The 18,469-nt window shown below is 42.8% G+C and overlaps 3 protein-coding genes across 3 annotated transcripts; 2 read left to right on the top strand and 1 right to left on the bottom strand.

The window, feature by feature from the left end:
* Positions 1-1,974: 1,974 nt before the first annotated feature.
* On the bottom strand, positions 1,975-4,631 carry LOC309692429 (fish-egg lectin-like). Its single transcript, XM_082510907.1, has 5 exons — positions 4,505-4,631; positions 4,054-4,290; positions 3,750-3,967; positions 3,542-3,666; positions 1,975-2,333 (listed from the first exon to the last, which is right to left on the bottom strand). The coding sequence occupies exons 1-5, from the start codon at positions 4,557-4,559 to the stop codon at positions 2,192-2,194; spliced, it is 777 nt and encodes a 258-aa protein (XP_082367033.1). The 5' UTR covers positions 4,560-4,631; the 3' UTR covers positions 1,975-2,191.
* Positions 4,632-5,411: 780 nt separating this feature from the next.
* Positions 5,412-9,549, top strand: LOC309692434 (uncharacterized protein). Its single transcript, XM_082510913.1, has 2 exons — positions 5,412-6,194; positions 8,921-9,549. The coding sequence occupies exons 1-2, from the start codon at positions 5,953-5,955 to the stop codon at positions 9,288-9,290; spliced, it is 612 nt and encodes a 203-aa protein (XP_082367039.1). The 5' UTR covers positions 5,412-5,952; the 3' UTR covers positions 9,291-9,549.
* Positions 9,550-10,443: 894 nt separating this feature from the next.
* Positions 10,444-13,030, top strand: LOC309692433 (fish-egg lectin-like). The gene is made up of 5 exons (XM_082510912.1): positions 10,444-10,582; positions 10,717-10,953; positions 11,038-11,255; positions 11,339-11,463; positions 12,672-13,030. Exons 1-5 carry the CDS (start codon positions 10,528-10,530, stop codon positions 12,811-12,813), a joined length of 777 nt encoding a protein of 258 aa, XP_082367038.1. The 5' UTR covers positions 10,444-10,527; the 3' UTR covers positions 12,814-13,030.
* Positions 13,031-18,469: the final 5,439 nt, after the last annotated feature.

Genomic DNA, 18,469 nt, shown 5'->3' with positions numbered 1-18,469 from the left:
TTGGTCTGACACTAACCCACATTGGATGGATCCCTCCAAGACTGTTGGAACAACAAAAGTGATGGTTTGGTGTGGTATATGGGGTACAACGATAGTGGGTCCATTCTTCATCAATGGAAACCTCAAGGCCACTGGATATTTGAAATTGCTACATGATGATCTGTTTCCCTCTTTATGCACTGAAGCTGGCACGTTCCCTGAGTTTTTCCAGCAAGATGGTGCACCACCACATTATGGGTGCCAGGTCCGAGCATTCCTAGATAAACAGTTTCCTGGAAAGTGGATTGGTCGTTGTGGGCCAGTTGAATGGCCCCCAAGGTCTCCCGATCTGACCCCCTTAGACTTTTATCTTTGGGGTCATCTGAAGGCAATTGTCTATGGTGTGAAGATACGAGATGTGCAGCACCTGAAACTACGGATACTGGATACCTGTGCTGGCATTTCTCCTGCAGTGTTGCTATCAGTGTGTGAAGAGTGGGAGAAGAGGGTTGCATTGACAATCCAACACAATGGGCAGCACACTGAACACATTTTATAAGTGGTCAGAAACTTGTAAATAAATGGTAAATGGCCTGTATTTGTATAGCGCCTTACTAGTCCCTAAGAACCCCAAAGCGCTTTACACATCCAGTCATCCACCCATTCACACACACACTGGTGATGGCAAGCTACATGTAGCCACAGCCACCCTGGGGCGCACTGACAGAGGCTCATGAAAGAATAAAGTTACGTTGAAACCAAGCACACCATTGTTTTTCTTGTGACATTACCAATAAGTTTGATGTGTCACATGGCCCTCTACCTATTGAAAAAACAAAAGTTGTATCCAAGATGGCCGACTTCTAAATGGCCACCATGGTCACCGCCCATCTTGAGGAGTTTGCCCCCTCACATATACTAATGTGCCACAAACAGGACTTTAATATCACCAACCATTCCCATTTTATTATGGTGTATCCATGTAAATGGCCCACCCTGTATAATTTACTTATGGATGTCCATTCTCGCATATTAAGTGCTACTGTATATGGTGAAAGTTTGTCTAGTAAGACAAAGTGGCATGTTACTTTTTGATCTTTCAGCTGAATCACTTTATCCAGAGAGAAGTTGTTACTTTAACCCTGTAAGGTTTAGTGTATGAGAACTACTCTGACATTTATGTGAGCAGGCCCAGAGTGACAATGAATAGATTAGGATGAGCTCTGGTGCAGGATTTCATGTCTTATAAAAGCAGACCCTGGCCAGTGTTTTCTCACACCCAAGGTGAAATATCTGAACACAAACACAAGTAAAAACCTAATGTGTATGCGAGGCTTCAGGAAACCCCAACAGTGTGGAAGGATAAGGAATAGCTTGGAGATAAAAGTGCAGATGACAGCATGATGGATGAGCATGACTGTGCTTACTTCAAGTCCCATAATCTCAGGTTTATACCGTTACCACGGAGGATATACAATAACAGAACTTTTTACATGTTGCAGAACAGATGTAGCCTCATGTCATTGTGATGTAAAACATGAATAGGAAACATGAGGACATCAGCTTGTAAGCTATAAGTACATGAGCAAACTGTAAATGACGTATGGTTCAAACTAGCCTGCCATCTTTTGCCATTAGTTCATCTATAAATTCAGCATCAAAAGTAACAAATTCTTGACTTTGACATAATTATGACATTTACGGGTCAATGTGAAGCACTTCTGTTTGAACTGAGGTGGAAAATGGGTGCAGCTACTCTGCTGTACAGGAGGAGGTGTTGTTGCATTGTGCATCTCCCATAGTGGGATTTATAATAAAAGAACACCAGAGGTCTGGACCCTGTTAAACTGATGAATATATAACACCATCATAATCTCATGTAAGCTTGTCTACTATGTGCAATGATCACAAAGCAAAGAGCCAAAACAGTGACAGGAAAGCCAGTAGCTGTGCTGAATAAAACTTGCAAAAATAAAAAACTGAATCCAAACAGTCTCAGCGAATCAAGAGTTTATGAAAGGATGGCAGGTGAATGATACAGAAGTAAATATCTGACAGCATTCTAGTAGTTATGCATGTTGTTGCTGAATCACTTAAGATGTAATCACAATAAAACAATCAATTATTTTCCCACGTGAATTTTTCATTGTTGACATAATGCTGATCAGTTTTTACATTGTTTTATGCGACAGAAGAGGAAAGACTACAACCACTAGCAAAAACATTTCAGGATGGTCCCATAGTCAGTCACGGCCCACAGATTGCCACGATCATAGCTCACATGGTTGATGCGAGAGGGCATTGGTATTTTGGTCCAGCTCGTGCCTTGTGGAGTGCTGCTGTCGATGCCTTGTCTGTAGAGAGAAGACATTGATACTTAAATCATTGGATCTGTTTTATTTGTGCAATTGAGGTTTTGGCCTCAGCTCCTCGCCATATTATCTATCCTGAGTTAAGAGTTGTAAGTCTCATGGTTGCTCGGTCTGGTGACCCAAATATAATGTTTTTGATTACTTCATGTTCTGTGATTTGGGGGTTTCTCGTGGTCTAGTCTGTTGCATTTCTAGCTCCTTTGGTTATTCCTTAGTATTGTTGGTGATTTCTAGACTTTAGATTTTGTTAATGTTCTGTGTTACATCTAGTTATCTAGGTTTCTATGTTCGTGTATTTCCTGTTTTACTTTGGTAGTCTCATGTCCTGTGTTAGAGTTTTCTGTTTTGCTTCCTTCCTGTCTCGTGTGTCAGATTAGGTTAAGCTGTGTCTCTCTTCTGTACTTATTGTGTGTTTTCCTTTGTTCTTTGTCGGGTCGTCTGCATTTCCTCTGCTCTTCTTCACTCCACATTTCCAGGTTTCATGTTTTCTAGTTCAATGTTTCAAGTTTCATGTTCACCTTTTCCCAGTTTAGGTTTTGTTAGTTTCCTTTCTGCCATTTGTTTTGTAATATTTGTTGCAGCCCTAAATAAAGGCTTGCTTTCTGTTAACATCCACCTCATTTGTCTGCATTTGGGTCCGCATTCTCTTCTCTCCACGCCGTCTGCCTTAGCAGGCGTGACAGGAAGAGGTAAATATGTTTAACAGATGTGAAAAATGAGATTTCTATGATTTCTTTTAAGTGAACACCTAAATGTATTATAGAGGAGAGACAGATCATTCAAAGAATCCATAACTGAAATCTGAAAATTCTTAGTTACTGAGTTTCTGAGTTACAGAAACTATGATGATTATAAGTAAACATTACTAGTTTTCTTTTGCAGCATTTGACTGGTGATTCTACACATGAACATTTTATGGCTCAGTGATCATTACAATGAAAATCGCTTCTAGAAAGATTTAAGCACAAATTGCCTTCGTGAGCAATTTGTTATTCATTTGTGGAGAGGTCATTCTAAGGTTGAAGAGCAAAATAGTGGTTGATCCATTGCATGGATAACAACAGAGGAGTCAAAAACACAATAACCTGATTCAAACAGAGACTGAAAGAGTCAAAGCAAAAAGAAAGAAGAAAGAACAGAAATACTGCCAGGGCTAGTTAAAATGCTTTCAGACTAGATTAAGTGTTTACCTTTGGAAGACTTCTCCTCCTCTAGTTACAACAAAGACGCTTCCATCAGTCCCAATTTCAACCTTTACTGCAAGACCATCCACTTGTATCCAGCCACTGATGCCACAGGTGCTCGGTGTTACTCTCTGTCATGAAAAGCAAATATGGTGAGATGTCTTGATCATACAAATAACAACACAAATGATCATTAAAATAAAAAATAATTTACTGTGAAGTAGATGGCTTGAACTGAGTTCACTCCCCAGCATCCATATTTTGTGCTGCAACTGAAATACATTAAACCCCCTGTAATGGTTGTCCAGCTCAGGGTGCTCTGTTTCCTGTAGTCTGAGGCAATGGTGCTTTTCAGACAGTGGATGGTGGAGGTGTCGGTAACTCCCACCACCTGACCATCACCTCCAGCATCCACCTGCTGTAAACTCTCACCTGAAGACACACAGAGGTACAGATCATTCATTCAAACAGCTGCTACTGTGCACACTCTGTTGTGTTAAGTCTGTGATAAAGCTCACCATTCGCAAAAACAAAGCTGCCAGCTACGTATTTGTAGACCCTGTTGTTGAGGTCAACACCCCAGATTCCTGCAGGTCCCACTGAGACATGCTTGAGGTTGAGTGAGCCCATTTTGTACCACTGTGATCCAAGCAGAAAGTATGCATAATTATTGCCGTCTGTCATCACAACGTTCCCCTGCCCAGCATCAATCTGTACAGCAGGAAACTGTTGTGGACCCTCCATGCAAGTGCAGCCTGTGAAGAGAAAAGCACAAGTTAACTCAATGCATGATGTATCACTTTTAAACTTTTTGTTTTGCTCTATTTATTTTACCTTCATTGGCTTCAATTCAATTCAATTCAATTTTATTTATATAGCGCCAAATCACAACAAAAGTCGCCTCAAGGCGCTTCATAGAATTCAATGAAGGTAAAATGTGCAGTGTCACATTTTAAAATCAGGACTTACCATGACTGACAGACAGGTACCTCAGCACCAACAAGAACACTGCAAAAGATTTCATATTGTCTGTGAGTCCGTTTGCTAAAGGAATGAATCTCTGTATCTTTGTTGAGCTACTGCCCTTTGATACGTGTGTTACTTTTATACCACGCTGACACATTCGAACTATGAGACTGAACTGGTTTTTCAGAAAGTTCCACATAACTAATAAAGGAGGAAATGTTTTAGCATTTACTGGAAACTAAAGACAAGAACTGATAACTTCCTGGAGTTAATTTACTGAAATCTACAGTAGATTTAAATACCCACGAACCCTTTAAGGCTAATAGATTGCTGTTTTGTTAATAACAGTAAAACAACAGCATATGTTGTTTATATCTGATGCAGCCAAACAATCTACTAAGTACATCCTAACTATCTGCAGTGCTTAATCTGCAGTAGCATGATACTGTAACGGACTGGGTTACAAGTTAGTTGACTGTTGTGTTATCAGTTACTTATGGCATATTTGGACCACACCCGCAGCATGGTGATTTACTGAGTGTCCTTGAATGTGCAGTAGTCTAGAGGCCGGTTGGCCTGTCAATCCGATCAGGCCCTTTCTCAGGGGGGGTTGAAAACAAAGTACCGGGAGTCCGCTGTTCTCGCCGGCTCTAATAATCCTCGACCTCGCTGTCTGCTATGGAGCTGGCGGGTCACAGACGTCTCCGAAAACATCGGAGCGCGTTTGGAAATATATGATATCTTGATAAATCGAGCAGATATTTGAAGTTTACACAGCTACATTCTCGCTTGAAAATAACTTAAAAGTTTATTTTGTGACCCAGAAAGAGTAATATTTAAAAGTTTTTAGCCGCGCTCGTCCGCCATTGCCGCATTTGAGTTTTGGACGAAATGCATTCTCGGATACCAAGTCCACACAAGTCACCACCGATGCATGCTCGATAAAACGGGCGGAGCGAGAACACAATCGAGACTTTTTCGCATTCTCGGCTTGATGCGTACTTCGAATTGGAACAGTACTTGGTCTCTGACTGATGACGTATCACGAGTACACGAGAACGCAAGTACGCACAAGTACGCATATTGAGAAAGGGCCACAGAGAGTCTGGAGAAGAGTATGTATGTGGTTGGCTGAGAGTGTTCGGGGGACGGGGTTAGAGAATGGGGGTGTGTGTGTGGCGGAAGAGAGGAGAGAGTCGGGGGTTGTTGCTGGAGAGCCCGCTTTTTCCCTGTTGTTTTGGCGTTGGCTACGGCCCACAGTAGCCCGTGTTACTATTCTGAATAAACACCGGTAACCGGAACGCTGATCGTCTGCGTCTTCTGTCGGAGGGACGCTACACTGCTGTCAGAAGTGAAAGTGAAGCTTTCGCCTCCTGAGTTATCTGCGCTCGTGTCGCCCCGACTCACGGCATCGGCTGTGGACGCTGGAGATTTTTGCGGGACTTTGCGGAATGCTTCCGATAAATTACTCCAAGATCAAGCGAGAACCTACATCAGAAGCTCACGGACACGACTACTCCGCCAGGGACCGGGGACAAACGACAGCGGATATGGTGAGAGAAGCCGGCTTTGCATCCTCTCACCGTTCGGGTGGCCGGCAGAGCTCTTTGGGGACTTCTACAGCGGCTGGGGATGTGGAGAAAGACATGCTGACGTATAGAGGCACTGTCCACGCTTCCATGAAGACCCCCAGGTATGATGGCAAGGCTGACTGGGAAGCTTTTCATGCACAATTTGAACTGTTGGCCAGGGCTGGTGGGTGGTCTGCTGAAGAGAAATCCCTGCAGCTAGCTATGTGCCTTACTGGCGATGCCCTGTCTAGCTTGCTGCTTTTGAACCCAGAGGGCAGGGGGGATTATGATGCTTTGGTCGGGGCTCTGAAGAGGCGGCTGCACAGTTCTTGCTCTGCTCTGAGCCTGCTGCGCTCCGAACTGTGCAGCTGCCGCCGCCGCCGACCAGGAGAATCCATTAGGGACCTAGCTAATGACATTGAGGGGCTGGACCCATATCCTCTACCGCGTATAGATGAGACCCTTGACACTGTGGCGGGATCCTCATGGTTCTCCTCCCTAGACCTACGCAGCGGGTACTGGCAGGTACCCCTCGCATCAGATGCCAGACCAAAGATTGCATTTATTACCAGCGGAGGCTTATGGCAATTTAAAGTTCTTCCTTTTGGCCTCTGCAATGCCCCTGCCACGTTTGAGAGACTCATGGATAAGGTGCTCACTGGAATTTCCCGCGGAGAATGTGTGGTGTACCTGGACGACATCTTGGTCCATGGTGCTTCTTTCCACGCTGCCCTTGGGGCCCTCAGACGGGTCCTGGAGAGGGTTTTGGCAGCAGGGCTAAAACTCAACCCAAAGAAATGCTGCTTAATGCGACGTGAGGTTGCATTCCTGGGCCACCGACTGGGGGCCGGGGGGGTCGGCACCATGGATGATAAGATCCAAGCTCTTAAGGACTGGCCCGCCCCAAAATCTGTGCAGTAGTTAAAGAGCTTCCTGGGCTTGGCGTCGTACTACAGACGGTTTGTAAGGGGTTTCTCCTGCATAGCCGCGCCACTGTTCCACCTGCTCCAAAAGGGTGTGACTGTCACAGTCTGGCTGGCAGACCGTGGGGAAGTGGGGAAGGAGGACCCAGGCGCGGAGCTCAAAGTTCAAGCAGTGCGTTTATTTACAAAGTGAAAAACAACGTAGCAATAAATCCCCGTGTTCTCCCAGACTCCCGTGTCGTGTCTCCCCGTGAATATTCCGTGTTTCTGTGCTCTCCGCTCCCGTGTCAGCACCCCCCGGTGCTCGCTGCTCCCGTGTCTTCCACGCTCCTCCTGCGGGAAACAAAAGACGCAGCCGTCAGGACACATACAACTTGCGGGCATACACACACTAACTCGGTAACAGGACGACTAACGTGGAGTCTCATGCAATGATCCCGCGTCGGTGGGAGCTCCAAGACTCTCCTAAGTAGCTCCCCCGACGAGCCCTGATCAGCGGCAGGTGTGTGGCTTCGGGTGTGGCCAGTCCTTCCACAGGGCCACACCCCTCAGGCCTGCAGGTGGCTGAGCTCCATCCTCCAAGCATACCCGCAGACGTACACACACACACACACACACACACACACACACACACACACACACACACATCTACAAGCATGGAGAAGAGCAGCAGCAACACCAAAATACACATAATAATAATAATAATAATAATAATAAATAACTGCTCAGGGATCCTGGGTCGCCCATTCCCAAGACCCTGACAGTGACCTTCCAGTGGACAGCAGGCTGCCAGGTAGCTTTCACCTCACTGCAGGGAGCCCTAGTGGGGGCCCCAGTGCTCTCTCCGCCTGACCCCACTCTGCCCTTTGTCCTTGACACAGATGCCAGCAGTGTCGGATCTGGTGCAGTGCTAGCCCAGGTGACACCCGGCGGGGAGAAAGTGGTGGCATACCATAATCGGGCCTTCAACAAAGCTGAACGCCGCTATTGTGTCACAAGGCGGGAGCTGCTCGCAGTGGTATGTGCCATATGCCACAAATCCGGAGCACGCCACGGCTTCCAGCGGAACTCCTCCTCCAGCTGGGCGATGGCTGCCTCCTGGCGCTCATACAGCTCACTGTCTGCTGGGTCCATGTAATGGTCGGATCGTTCTGTCACAATCTGCCGAGGCAAACTGTGTGGAGTGTGAAGAGTGGACTCAGGTGCAGACATTCTAAAACTCAAACTTAACTGATGATGAGCCATTTATTAAGGCAGACAGAATTGTACAAAATAAAAGGGCAAAAACAATGCAAACTAAGCAATAACCTAAACTGGGTAAGCTAGAAAGGAAACACGAACTATGAAAAACCCTGGCAAGCATAAAAACAAACAAAACTCTAAACGTGGAAATTAGGGGTGGGTTTTAATAATCGATTCATCGATTAAAATCAATTCTGGCTTGGATAACGTGATATCGATTCATTAAAATCCTGAATCGATTTTTTAATATAAATGCATTTTGCCCGAAATTCCAGAATCTCAGGTGAAACGTCACAAAATTTTGACAACCACCAAACAGCTAAAACAGTAAATGAGAGCAGGAACACGGCTTCTGCACAAAGACGTAGACACAAAGCGCCGACCAGCGGATCAGAATCAATGAAATGTCGCCTTTCTCACCCGACGGCACGGACACGGTCGGGGCTGAAAGCCGACAGCTCGCTGATTCATTTTACATTAATTTTTACATATACATACATATATATATATATATATATATATATATATATATATATATATATATATATATATATATATATATATGTATACACACATATACATATATACACATATACATATATATATATATATATATATATATATATAAGACTTATTATGAAAACTGTTATTGATTATTCATCCATCTTTTTCCGCTTATCTAGGGCCGGGTCACCGGGGCAGCAGCCTAAGCAGAGAAGCCTGACCTCCCTCTCCCCAGCCACCTCCCCCAGGCCACCTGAGAGACTCTCCAACATGTCCTGGGTCTGCCCCGGGGCCTCTTCCTGGTGGGACATGCACGGAACACCTCACCAGGAGGCGCCCATCCTTGTCAGATGCCTGAACCACCTCAACTGGCTCCTTTCGATGTGGAGGAGCAGCAGCTCTACTCTGAGCCCCTCCCGGATGGCTGAACTTCTCACCCTGTCTCTAAGTGAGAGTCCAGCCACCCTTCAGAGGAAGCTCATTTCCTGTGCTTGTATCTGCGATCTCATTCTTTCGGTCTCTACCCACAGCTTAGGTGACCATAGGTGAGGGTAGGGATGTAGATCAACCGGCTAATTGAGAGTCTCACTTTTATACTCAGCTCCCTCTTCACCCTGATGGATCGGTACAGGGTCCACATGACTGCAGCCACAGCACAAATCTGTCTGTCGTTCTCCGGTCACTCATGAACAAGACCCCGAGATACTTAAACTCCTCCACTTGGGGCAGGAACTCGTCCCTGACCCAGAGTGGGCATTTTTTCCCCTTGATTATATCTTCAATAAAATCTTTGATTCATTTCCTTTTATTCTTTACTTCTGTTTCATCTTTTGATTACAACAGAAAGCAAAATGATCGTGATATGAGCTATTGTTCTAAACAGTTATTCATGGCTTTCATACTGATATTCTAGAAATCCAAATTTTTTCCACATCTGTGGCTTTCTCTTTTGGGATGTGCTATTCATTCGTGACAGCACTTTTGAACTATTTTTAAAAGTGTTTTGTAACCAGTGTTTTTCAGTCAGTCTTTGATGGTATACCTAGATTTTTAACTCATTATTCTGGATAACCCTCATCCTCAGTGAGCAGGGGCAAACTTCAGCCTTAGGGAGGAGGTCTCCGTCCACAAACTAGTATTGAAGATTATCATTATATTTACAAATAAAAACTAAAGTTAATAACATACATAATATACCAAAGCCTCTAAAAAGACAAACTAATGCATTTGTACAGCTTTTTAAAAGAAACTGTTTCCATCCTCTTTGAATTTTCTTTAGAGCAGCAGTTCATTTGGCAAAAGGAGACAAAACAGATATTGTTCTTTTTATCTTCTACAGAAGACAAACAAATTACACAGACTTCTTACATAATCAAAGACATTTACAGAATCAGCCATGATTTGGTTTGGATTTACAGAGTCTGGAATTGAGTCATAATCACAGCCTCAGCTATTGTTGTACTATTAACAACTTTACCTGCAGTAGTATGGTGGAACTCAGGATCTAAAGTAAGACCCCATGAAAGGAACAGAGATTAGAGTATATATTTCAAGAGAGCTGCACAAACAGGGTTTTCAATATATAAACAACCAAAAGATGATTATGAATCATGAGTAGCTTGGACCTAATACTAATTAATAAGATGGAATAACTTCAAAGTAAAGTTAAGTTGCCACTAGTAACTTTCCCCAACTAATAGAAATATGTCCCAGGAAGGTTTGTAGCTCAGCAAACATCCAGTAACACACCCAGAAGAGTCCTGCAGCAGACAGACTCAGAAACAAGATGAAAGCTATCGCAGCCTTGCTGCTAATGCTAAACTACCTGTCAGTCAGTCATGGTAAGTCCAGTTTTTCAAAATAAAACTACACTATCATTTACTATATTTGTTTAAACCAACCAAGAAGCAAATTATTTTTATCCTTAAAATAAATAAAGGTTCCATTCATATGACTGATGGTTTTCTCTTCACAGGCTGCACTTGCACGGAGGGTCCACAACAGTTTCCTGCTGTACAGATTGATGCTGGGCAGGGGAACGTTGTGATGACAGACAGCAACAATTATGCATACTTTCTGATTGGATCACAGTGGTACAAAATGGGCTCACTCACCCTGAAGCATGTCTCAGTGGGACCTGCAGGAATCTGGGGTGTTGCCCTCAAAGACAACGACGTCTACAAATACGTAGCTGGCAGCTTTGTTTATGCTGGTGAGCTTTATCACAGACTTAAGACAGTAGAGTGTGCGCGGTAGCAGCTGTTTGAATGAATGATCTGTACCTCTGTGTCTTCAGGTGAGAGTTTACAGCAGGTGGATGCTGGAGGTGATGGTCAGGTGGTGGGAGTTACCTACCACTCCACCATCCACTGTCTGAAAAGCACCATTGCCTCAGCCTACAGGGAACGGAGCACCCTGAACTGGACAACCCTGCCTGGGCTTTTAATGTATTTCAGTTGCAGCACAAAATATGGATGCTGGGGAGTGAACTCGGGTCAAAACATCTACTTCACAGTAAATTATTTTTTATTTTAATGATCATTTGTGTTGTTATTTGTATGATCAAGACATCTCACCATATTTGCTTTTCATGACAGAGAGTAACACCGAGCACCTGTGGCATCAGTGGCTGGATACAAGTGGATGGTCTTGCAGTAATGGTTGAAATTGGGACTGATGGAAGCGTCTTTGTTGTAAATAGAAGAGGAGAAGTCTTCCAAAGGTAAACACTTAATCTAGTCTGAAAGCATTTTAACTAGCCCTGGCAGTATTTCTGTTCTTTCTTCTTTCTTTTTGCTTTGACTCTTTCAGTCTCTGTTTGAATCAGGTTATTGTGTTTTTGACTCCTCTGTTGTTATCCATGCAATGGATCAACCACTATTTTGCTCTTCAACCTTAGAATGACCTCTCCACAAATGAATAACAAATTGCTCACGAAGGCAATTTGTGCTTAAATCTTTCTAGAAGCGATTTTCATTGTAATGATCACTGAGCCATACAATGTTCATGTGTAGAATCACCAGTCAAATGCTACAAAAGAAAACTAGTAATGTTTACTTATAATCATCATAGTTTCTGTAACTCAGAAACTCAGTAACTAAGAATTTTCAGATTTCAGTTGTGGATTCTTTGAATGATCTGTCTCTCCTCTATAATACATTTAGGTGTTCACTTAAAAGAAATCATAGAAATCTCATTTTTCACATCTGTTAAACATATTTACCTCTTCCTTTCACGCCTGCTAAGGCAGACGGCGTGGAGAGAAGAGAATGCGGACCCAAATGCGGACAAATGAGGTGGATGTTAACAGAAAGCAAGCCTTTATTTAGGGCTGCAACAAATATTACAAAACAAATGGCAGAAAGGAATCTAACAAAACCTAAACTGGGAAAAGGTGAACATGAAACTTGAAACATTGAACTAGAAAACATGAAACCTGGAAATGTGGAGTGAAGAAGAGCAGAGGAAATGCAGACGACCCGACAAAGAACAAAGGAAAACACACAATAAATACAGAAGAGAGACACAGCTTAACCTAATCTGACACACGAGACAGGAAGGAAGCAAAACAGAAAACTCTAACACAGGACATGAGACTACCAAAGTAAAACAGGAAATACACGAACATAGAAACCTAGATAACTAGATGTAACACAGAACATTAACAAAATCTAAAGTCTAGAAATCACCAACAATACTAAGGAATAACCAAAGGAGCTAGAAATGCAACAGACTAGACCACGAGAAACCCCCAAATCACAGAACATGAAGTAATCAAAAACATTATATTTGGGTCACCAGACCGAGCAACCATGAGACTTACAACTCTTAACTCAGGATAGATAATATGGCGAGGAGCTGAGGCCAAACCCTCAATTGCACAAATAAAACAGATCCAATGATTTAAGTATCAATGTCTTCTCTCTACAGACAAGACATCGACAGCAGCACTCCACAAGGCACGAGCTGGACCAAAATACCAATGCCCTCTCGCATCAACCATGTGAGCTATGATCGTGGCAATCTGTGGGTCGTGACTGACTATGGGACCATCCTGAAATGTTTTTGCTAGTGGTTGTAGTCTTTCCTCTTCTGTCGCATAAAACAATGTAAAAACTGATCAGCATTATGTCAACAATGAAAAATTCACGTGGGAAAATAATTGATTGTTTTATTGTGATTACATCTTAAGTGATTCAGCAACAACATGCATAACTACTAGAATGCTGTCAGATATTTACTTCTGTATCATTCACCTGCCATCCTTTCATAAACTCTTGATTCGCTGAGACTGTTTGGATTCAGTTTTTTATTTTTGCAAGTTTTATTCAGCACAGTTACTGGCTTTCCTGTCACTGTTTTGGCTCTTTGCTTTGTGATCATTGCACATAGTAGACAAGCTTACATGAGATTATAATGGTGTTATATATTCATCAGTTTAACAGGGTCCAGACCTCTGGTGTTCTTTTATTATAAATCCCACTATGGGAGATGCACAATGCAACAACACCTCCTCCTGTACAGCAGAGTAGCTGCACCCATTTTCCACCTCAGTTCAAACAGAAGTGCTTCACATTGACCCGTAAATGTCATAATTATGTCAAAGTCAAGAATTTGTTACTTTTGATGCTGAATTTATAGATGAACTAATGGTAATAGATGGTAGGCTAGTTTGAACCACAAGTCATTTACAGTTTGTTCATGTTCAAGCTTAACACTGAGGTTAATTATGGAGTTCCACAGGGTTCAGTGCTAGGACCAATTCTGTTTACATTATACATGCTTCCCTTAGGCAGCATCATTAGAAGACATAGCATACATTTTCACTGCTATGCTGATGACACCCAGCTCTATCTGTCCATGAAGCCAGATAACACACACCATTTAGTTAAACTGCAGGAATGTCTTAAAGACAAAGACCTGGATGGACGCTAACTTTCTGCTCTTTAATTCAGATAAAACTGAGGTTATTTTACTCGGCCCTGAAAATCTTAGAAATATGGTATCTAAGCAGATTCTTACTCTGGATGGCATTACCTTGGCCTCCAGTAACGCTGTGAGGAACCTTGGAGTCATTTTTGACCAGGACATGTCCTTCAATGCACATATTAAACAAATATGTAAGACCGCTTTCTTCCATTTGCGCAACATCTCTAAAGTTAGAAATATCCCGTCTCAGAGTGATGCTGAAAAACTAGTTCGTGCATTTATTACTTCCAGGCTGGACTACTGTAATTCATTATTATCAGGAAGTCCTAAAAACTCACTGAAAAGCCTTCAGCTAATCCAAAATGCTGCAGCAAGAGTCCTGACAGGGACTAGAAAGAGAGAGCATATTTCTCCTGTTTTGGCTTCCTGTTAAATCCAGAATTCAAAATCCTGCTCCTCACATACAAGGTCTTAAATAATCAGGCCCCATCTTATCTTAATGACCTTGTAGTACCATATCACCCTATTAGAGGACTTCGCTCTCACACTGCAGGCTTACTTCAGATTCAAGAGCTTTATTGTCAGTACAGTAGTATACACAGTATGCAGTGTACCGAAATGCTGTTTCACCCTAAGCCCCCCATGGTGCATTTATAAATATATAAAGGATATATCTTCAAGAGATGTATAACTAGGAATTACAAATAAATAACATGCTATGTTTCGGTAAAAATGAGCTGTACTGTGCAGTACAGTCATGTGTTAGCAGGGTGAACAGCAGTGGACCAAGCACACAGCCCTGCGGCGATCCTGTGCTCAGTCTGACGACTTTGGAGGTTTTATTTCCTATGAAGACAGACTATGGCCTGTCAGTTAGGAAGTCCAAGATCCAAATGCAGTGGGAGGTGTTTATTCCTTGTGAGTCCAACTTCTTTACCAGCTCCTGGGGAATGACTGTGTTGAATGCTGAGCTGAAGTCAATAAACAGCATTCTGACATAAGTGTCCTTTTGTCGAGATGGGAGAGAGAAAGGTGAAGAGCAGATGAGATGGCATCATCTGTGGAGCGGTTTTGGTGATGAGCAAACTGTAGCGGGTCCAGATTCAGTGGAAGCTGAGTTTTCATGTGCCTCAATACCAGCCTCTCAAAGCACTTAATGATAATGGGCGTAAGTGCCACCGGCCGGTAGTCATTGAGGCAGGACACAGTGGACTTCTTTGGCACTGGGATGATTTGTCGTTTTGAGGCATGCAGGTACCACAGCTGGGCTCAGTGATGTGTTTAGCAGAGGTGGGACCAAGTCATTGTTTTGCAAGTCTCAAGTAAGTCTCAAGTCTTTATCCTCAAGTCTCAAGTCAAGTCTCAAGTAATGTCAGGCAAGTCAGAGCCGAGTCTCAAGTCACTGGTGTAAAAGTCCGAGTAAAGTCACAAGTCTGAAATTTTGAATTTCAAGTCCTTTCGAGTCTTTAAAAAAAAACAAAAAACGAAAAAAGCATGTTGCAGTTATGCTAAATGTAAATATTAGACCATGTAATTTTTAAATCTGTGTTTTTCTCAACACATGACAAAATAGTGAACTTAGAAAATATACACAAATTGTGAAATTGCACCTCTTTAAAATGCAGCTCAATTAAACCTAGCTCCAAGAATAATTTTCACCGACAGTTCTGAGATAAGCTGCATGTTATTCTTGGATGCGGTTGTAGGACCGGCTTTAAAATCACATGACAAAAATATCATACATATTAAAAAAAACTGCATCACCAACGTAGCCTGGACAACATTTGCTAGTTAGATGAAGTCAGCTATCTCATCGTAGCATATTTATAATCATACGGTTCTTGGAGTGAGTGCATACACTCATGAAGTTTAGTAACTTCAGGTCACTGCAACAAGCCCAGGCACAGTTTACCGACGGATGGGTGCAGGACCTTGAAATGCACCGTGTAGAATGAAAGACCATCGTACGTATCATAAGTTTACCAGTCTCACAAATCGTCGTCATAAATACACATTCGTTAACCGTTTATTAATAGGACCTTTGAGCTCAATGGTAATTCATTAGCAGTGGAAATAATTTCTGGTAGCATCACAGAAATGTAGCAGTGACAATAATACTGTATGCTGTAATCGTACTGGGCAATTAGTGATACAAAGAACCTGTTTTATCCTGTGAATAAAAGTATATGTTTTTGTCAATGTACCATAATAACAGAAGCGAAACACAATATTGTGTCAGGACAATTCACTATTTATGCACAATAAACAAAGGAGCATAGCGCGACAATTTCTGTTCAGCGCCAGACTTGCTTGTAACCTATATCACCAATTATGTTAAGAAAAATGACGTATTAACTACTAAAAACACTGACCTTCGTGTAAATGCTTGGAGCAGACTAACCTGTGAGCTGGAGTGTTCTGGGACGTTATATTTGATCTTTGAATGGCTGCAATCCAGGCCATCCATCGCGTCTTTGTTACTTCGGAAACATGGCTGAACAATTTCTCTTCAACGACGTAATCCGATAACAACCGATCTCTTTACCCGTCGGCTTCCCGTGGCTGTCATGCGACCGGCTATTGCAGTTAATAATACAACAGCTTCTTGCCATTTTTGTGTTTCTTTTTATCGCTGTGTGACTGATTTCAATTGAAAGCCTGCGTGCGCTAGTACCTCTTGCCATGAGTTCCCAGAATCCGTTGCGGTTTTACCCCTGAATGACGTCACATTTTCAATCTCTATATAATATGCATGTTAAATTTTATATTTGGGGTGAAATATCAAGTCTTTTCAAGTAAACCGGTTCAAGTCCAATTCAAGTCCCAAGTCATTGGTGTAAAAGTCCAAGTCAAGTCACAAGTCTTAGAACATTTTTTCAAGTCAAGTCTAAAGTCATAAAATTAATGACTCGAGTCTGACTCGAGTCCAAGTCATGTGACTCGAGTCCACACCTCTGGTGTTTAGGATGTTCGTGAGGATGCCTGCGAGCTGGTCAGCACACTCCCGAAGCACCTGGCCAGGTATGTTGTCAGGTCCTGCAGCCCTTCGCAGGTTTACTCTGTGAAGTGTCATCCTGACATCTGCTGTGGACAGACAAAGTACTTGGTCATTGGGTGAGGGGGGCATCTTCCTTTCTGGCTCTTTGTTCTCTGTCTCAAAACGTGCAAGGAAGTCGTTTAGTTGGTCTGGCAGAGAGGGATCACTGCTGCATGCTGGAGGTGTTGGCTTGTAGCCCGTGATTGTTTGGATGCCGTGCCACGTGCGCCGAGTGTCCTTTGTACTTGTGAAATGTGTGTTGATCTTATGTGCATACTGCCGCTTTGCGTCTTTGATGGCCCATGATAGATCTGCTCTGGCTGTAGTGTAAGCTTCTCTATTTTTGGCCTTACAGGCCTCGAATTTTATTCAAAATTTTCAACTCTGTGGTAAACCCCTGCCCCTTTATGCCTCTGCCATGCTCCCCGGGCCTTTGTGAAAAATTTTCAAGTTATTTTTTGGATAAAGTCGCATCTCTTAAATCTACCCTTCCTTTGGTGACCGACCGTATGCCCACCCCCGATTGTTCCACTACTTTTTGTCAATTTGAACCTGTTTCTCTCTCTACTCTGAAGCATCTAATTGAGAAACTCAATAATACTAATCTTGTACATGATGTTCTTCCATCCCGTATAGTCAAGGATTGTTTTAGTACAATTGGACCTTGTCTTCTGTCCATATTGAACTCCTCCTTGCTGTCCGGCTATGTACCATCAGCTCTTAAACATGCCATAATCCAACCTGTTCTTAAAAAAAGTAATCTCGATCAAAATGATTATGCCAATTATAGGCCAATTTCCAAACTTCCCTTTGTGGCTAAAATTCTTGAGAAGGTAGTTCTGCTTCAACTTCAGACCTACCTGGATGAGAATAACATTAATGATAAATATCAATCGGCCTTTAAACAACACCATAGCACTGAATCAGCACTGCTTCGAGTTTTTAACGACCTTTTACTAATGGCTGACAATGGACGCCCCTCTGTCCTAGTGCTATTGGATCTTTCATCGGCATTTGACATGGTTGACCATAACATACTATTGGCGAGACTAGAGCACACTGTAGGCATCAAGGGCACTGCCTTGGATTGGTTTAAATCTTACCTCTCCGATCGGCTCTCTTCGGTTCACTTGGCCACCTCCTCCTCCTCCGCTGTACCTGTTTGCTGTGGTGTTCCCCAGGGATCTGTGCTAGGCCCTACCCTGTTCTCACTGTATATGCTTCCTTTAAGTGTCATTTTCGAGAAATACCACATTGCCTTTCACTATTATGCCGATGACATCCAGATCTATTTTGAGCTGAATGATGATCTAGCTATGTCCGTGAGTAACTTTCGAGAGTGCATGTGTGAGGTCAAGCAATGGCTTCTGGCAAATTTTCTTATCCTTAACGATAAGAAAACTGAAATTATGATCTTTGGCAGTGACGCTCTTCGTGCCAAACTTCATGATGCTTTTGGTTTTCTCACTAGCTCTTTCCCTGACACTGTTAGGAATCTGGGTGTGCTACTTGACAGCTCATTTAAACTTGACAAACAAGTATCTGCTGTCGTCAGATCTAGTTTCTACCAACTTCGCCTTATTTCCAGGGCCAAACATTACATCCCGCACAATGACTTGGAAAAGCTTATCCATGCCTTTGTTACGTCACGACTAGATTACTGTAATTCACTTTATTATGGTCTCCACTCTACCCTTTTACATAGATTACAGACAGTCCAGAATGCCGCTGCACGCATTCTAACTAAAACTAGGAAGTTTGC

This window comes from Aulonocara stuartgranti (assembly GCF_965226115.1).
Source record: "Aulonocara stuartgranti genome assembly, chromosome: 17".
Taxonomy (NCBI): Eukaryota; Metazoa; Chordata; class Actinopteri; order Cichliformes; family Cichlidae; genus Aulonocara; species Aulonocara stuartgranti.
This window is presented reverse-complemented; position numbering and strand designations above follow the sequence as displayed.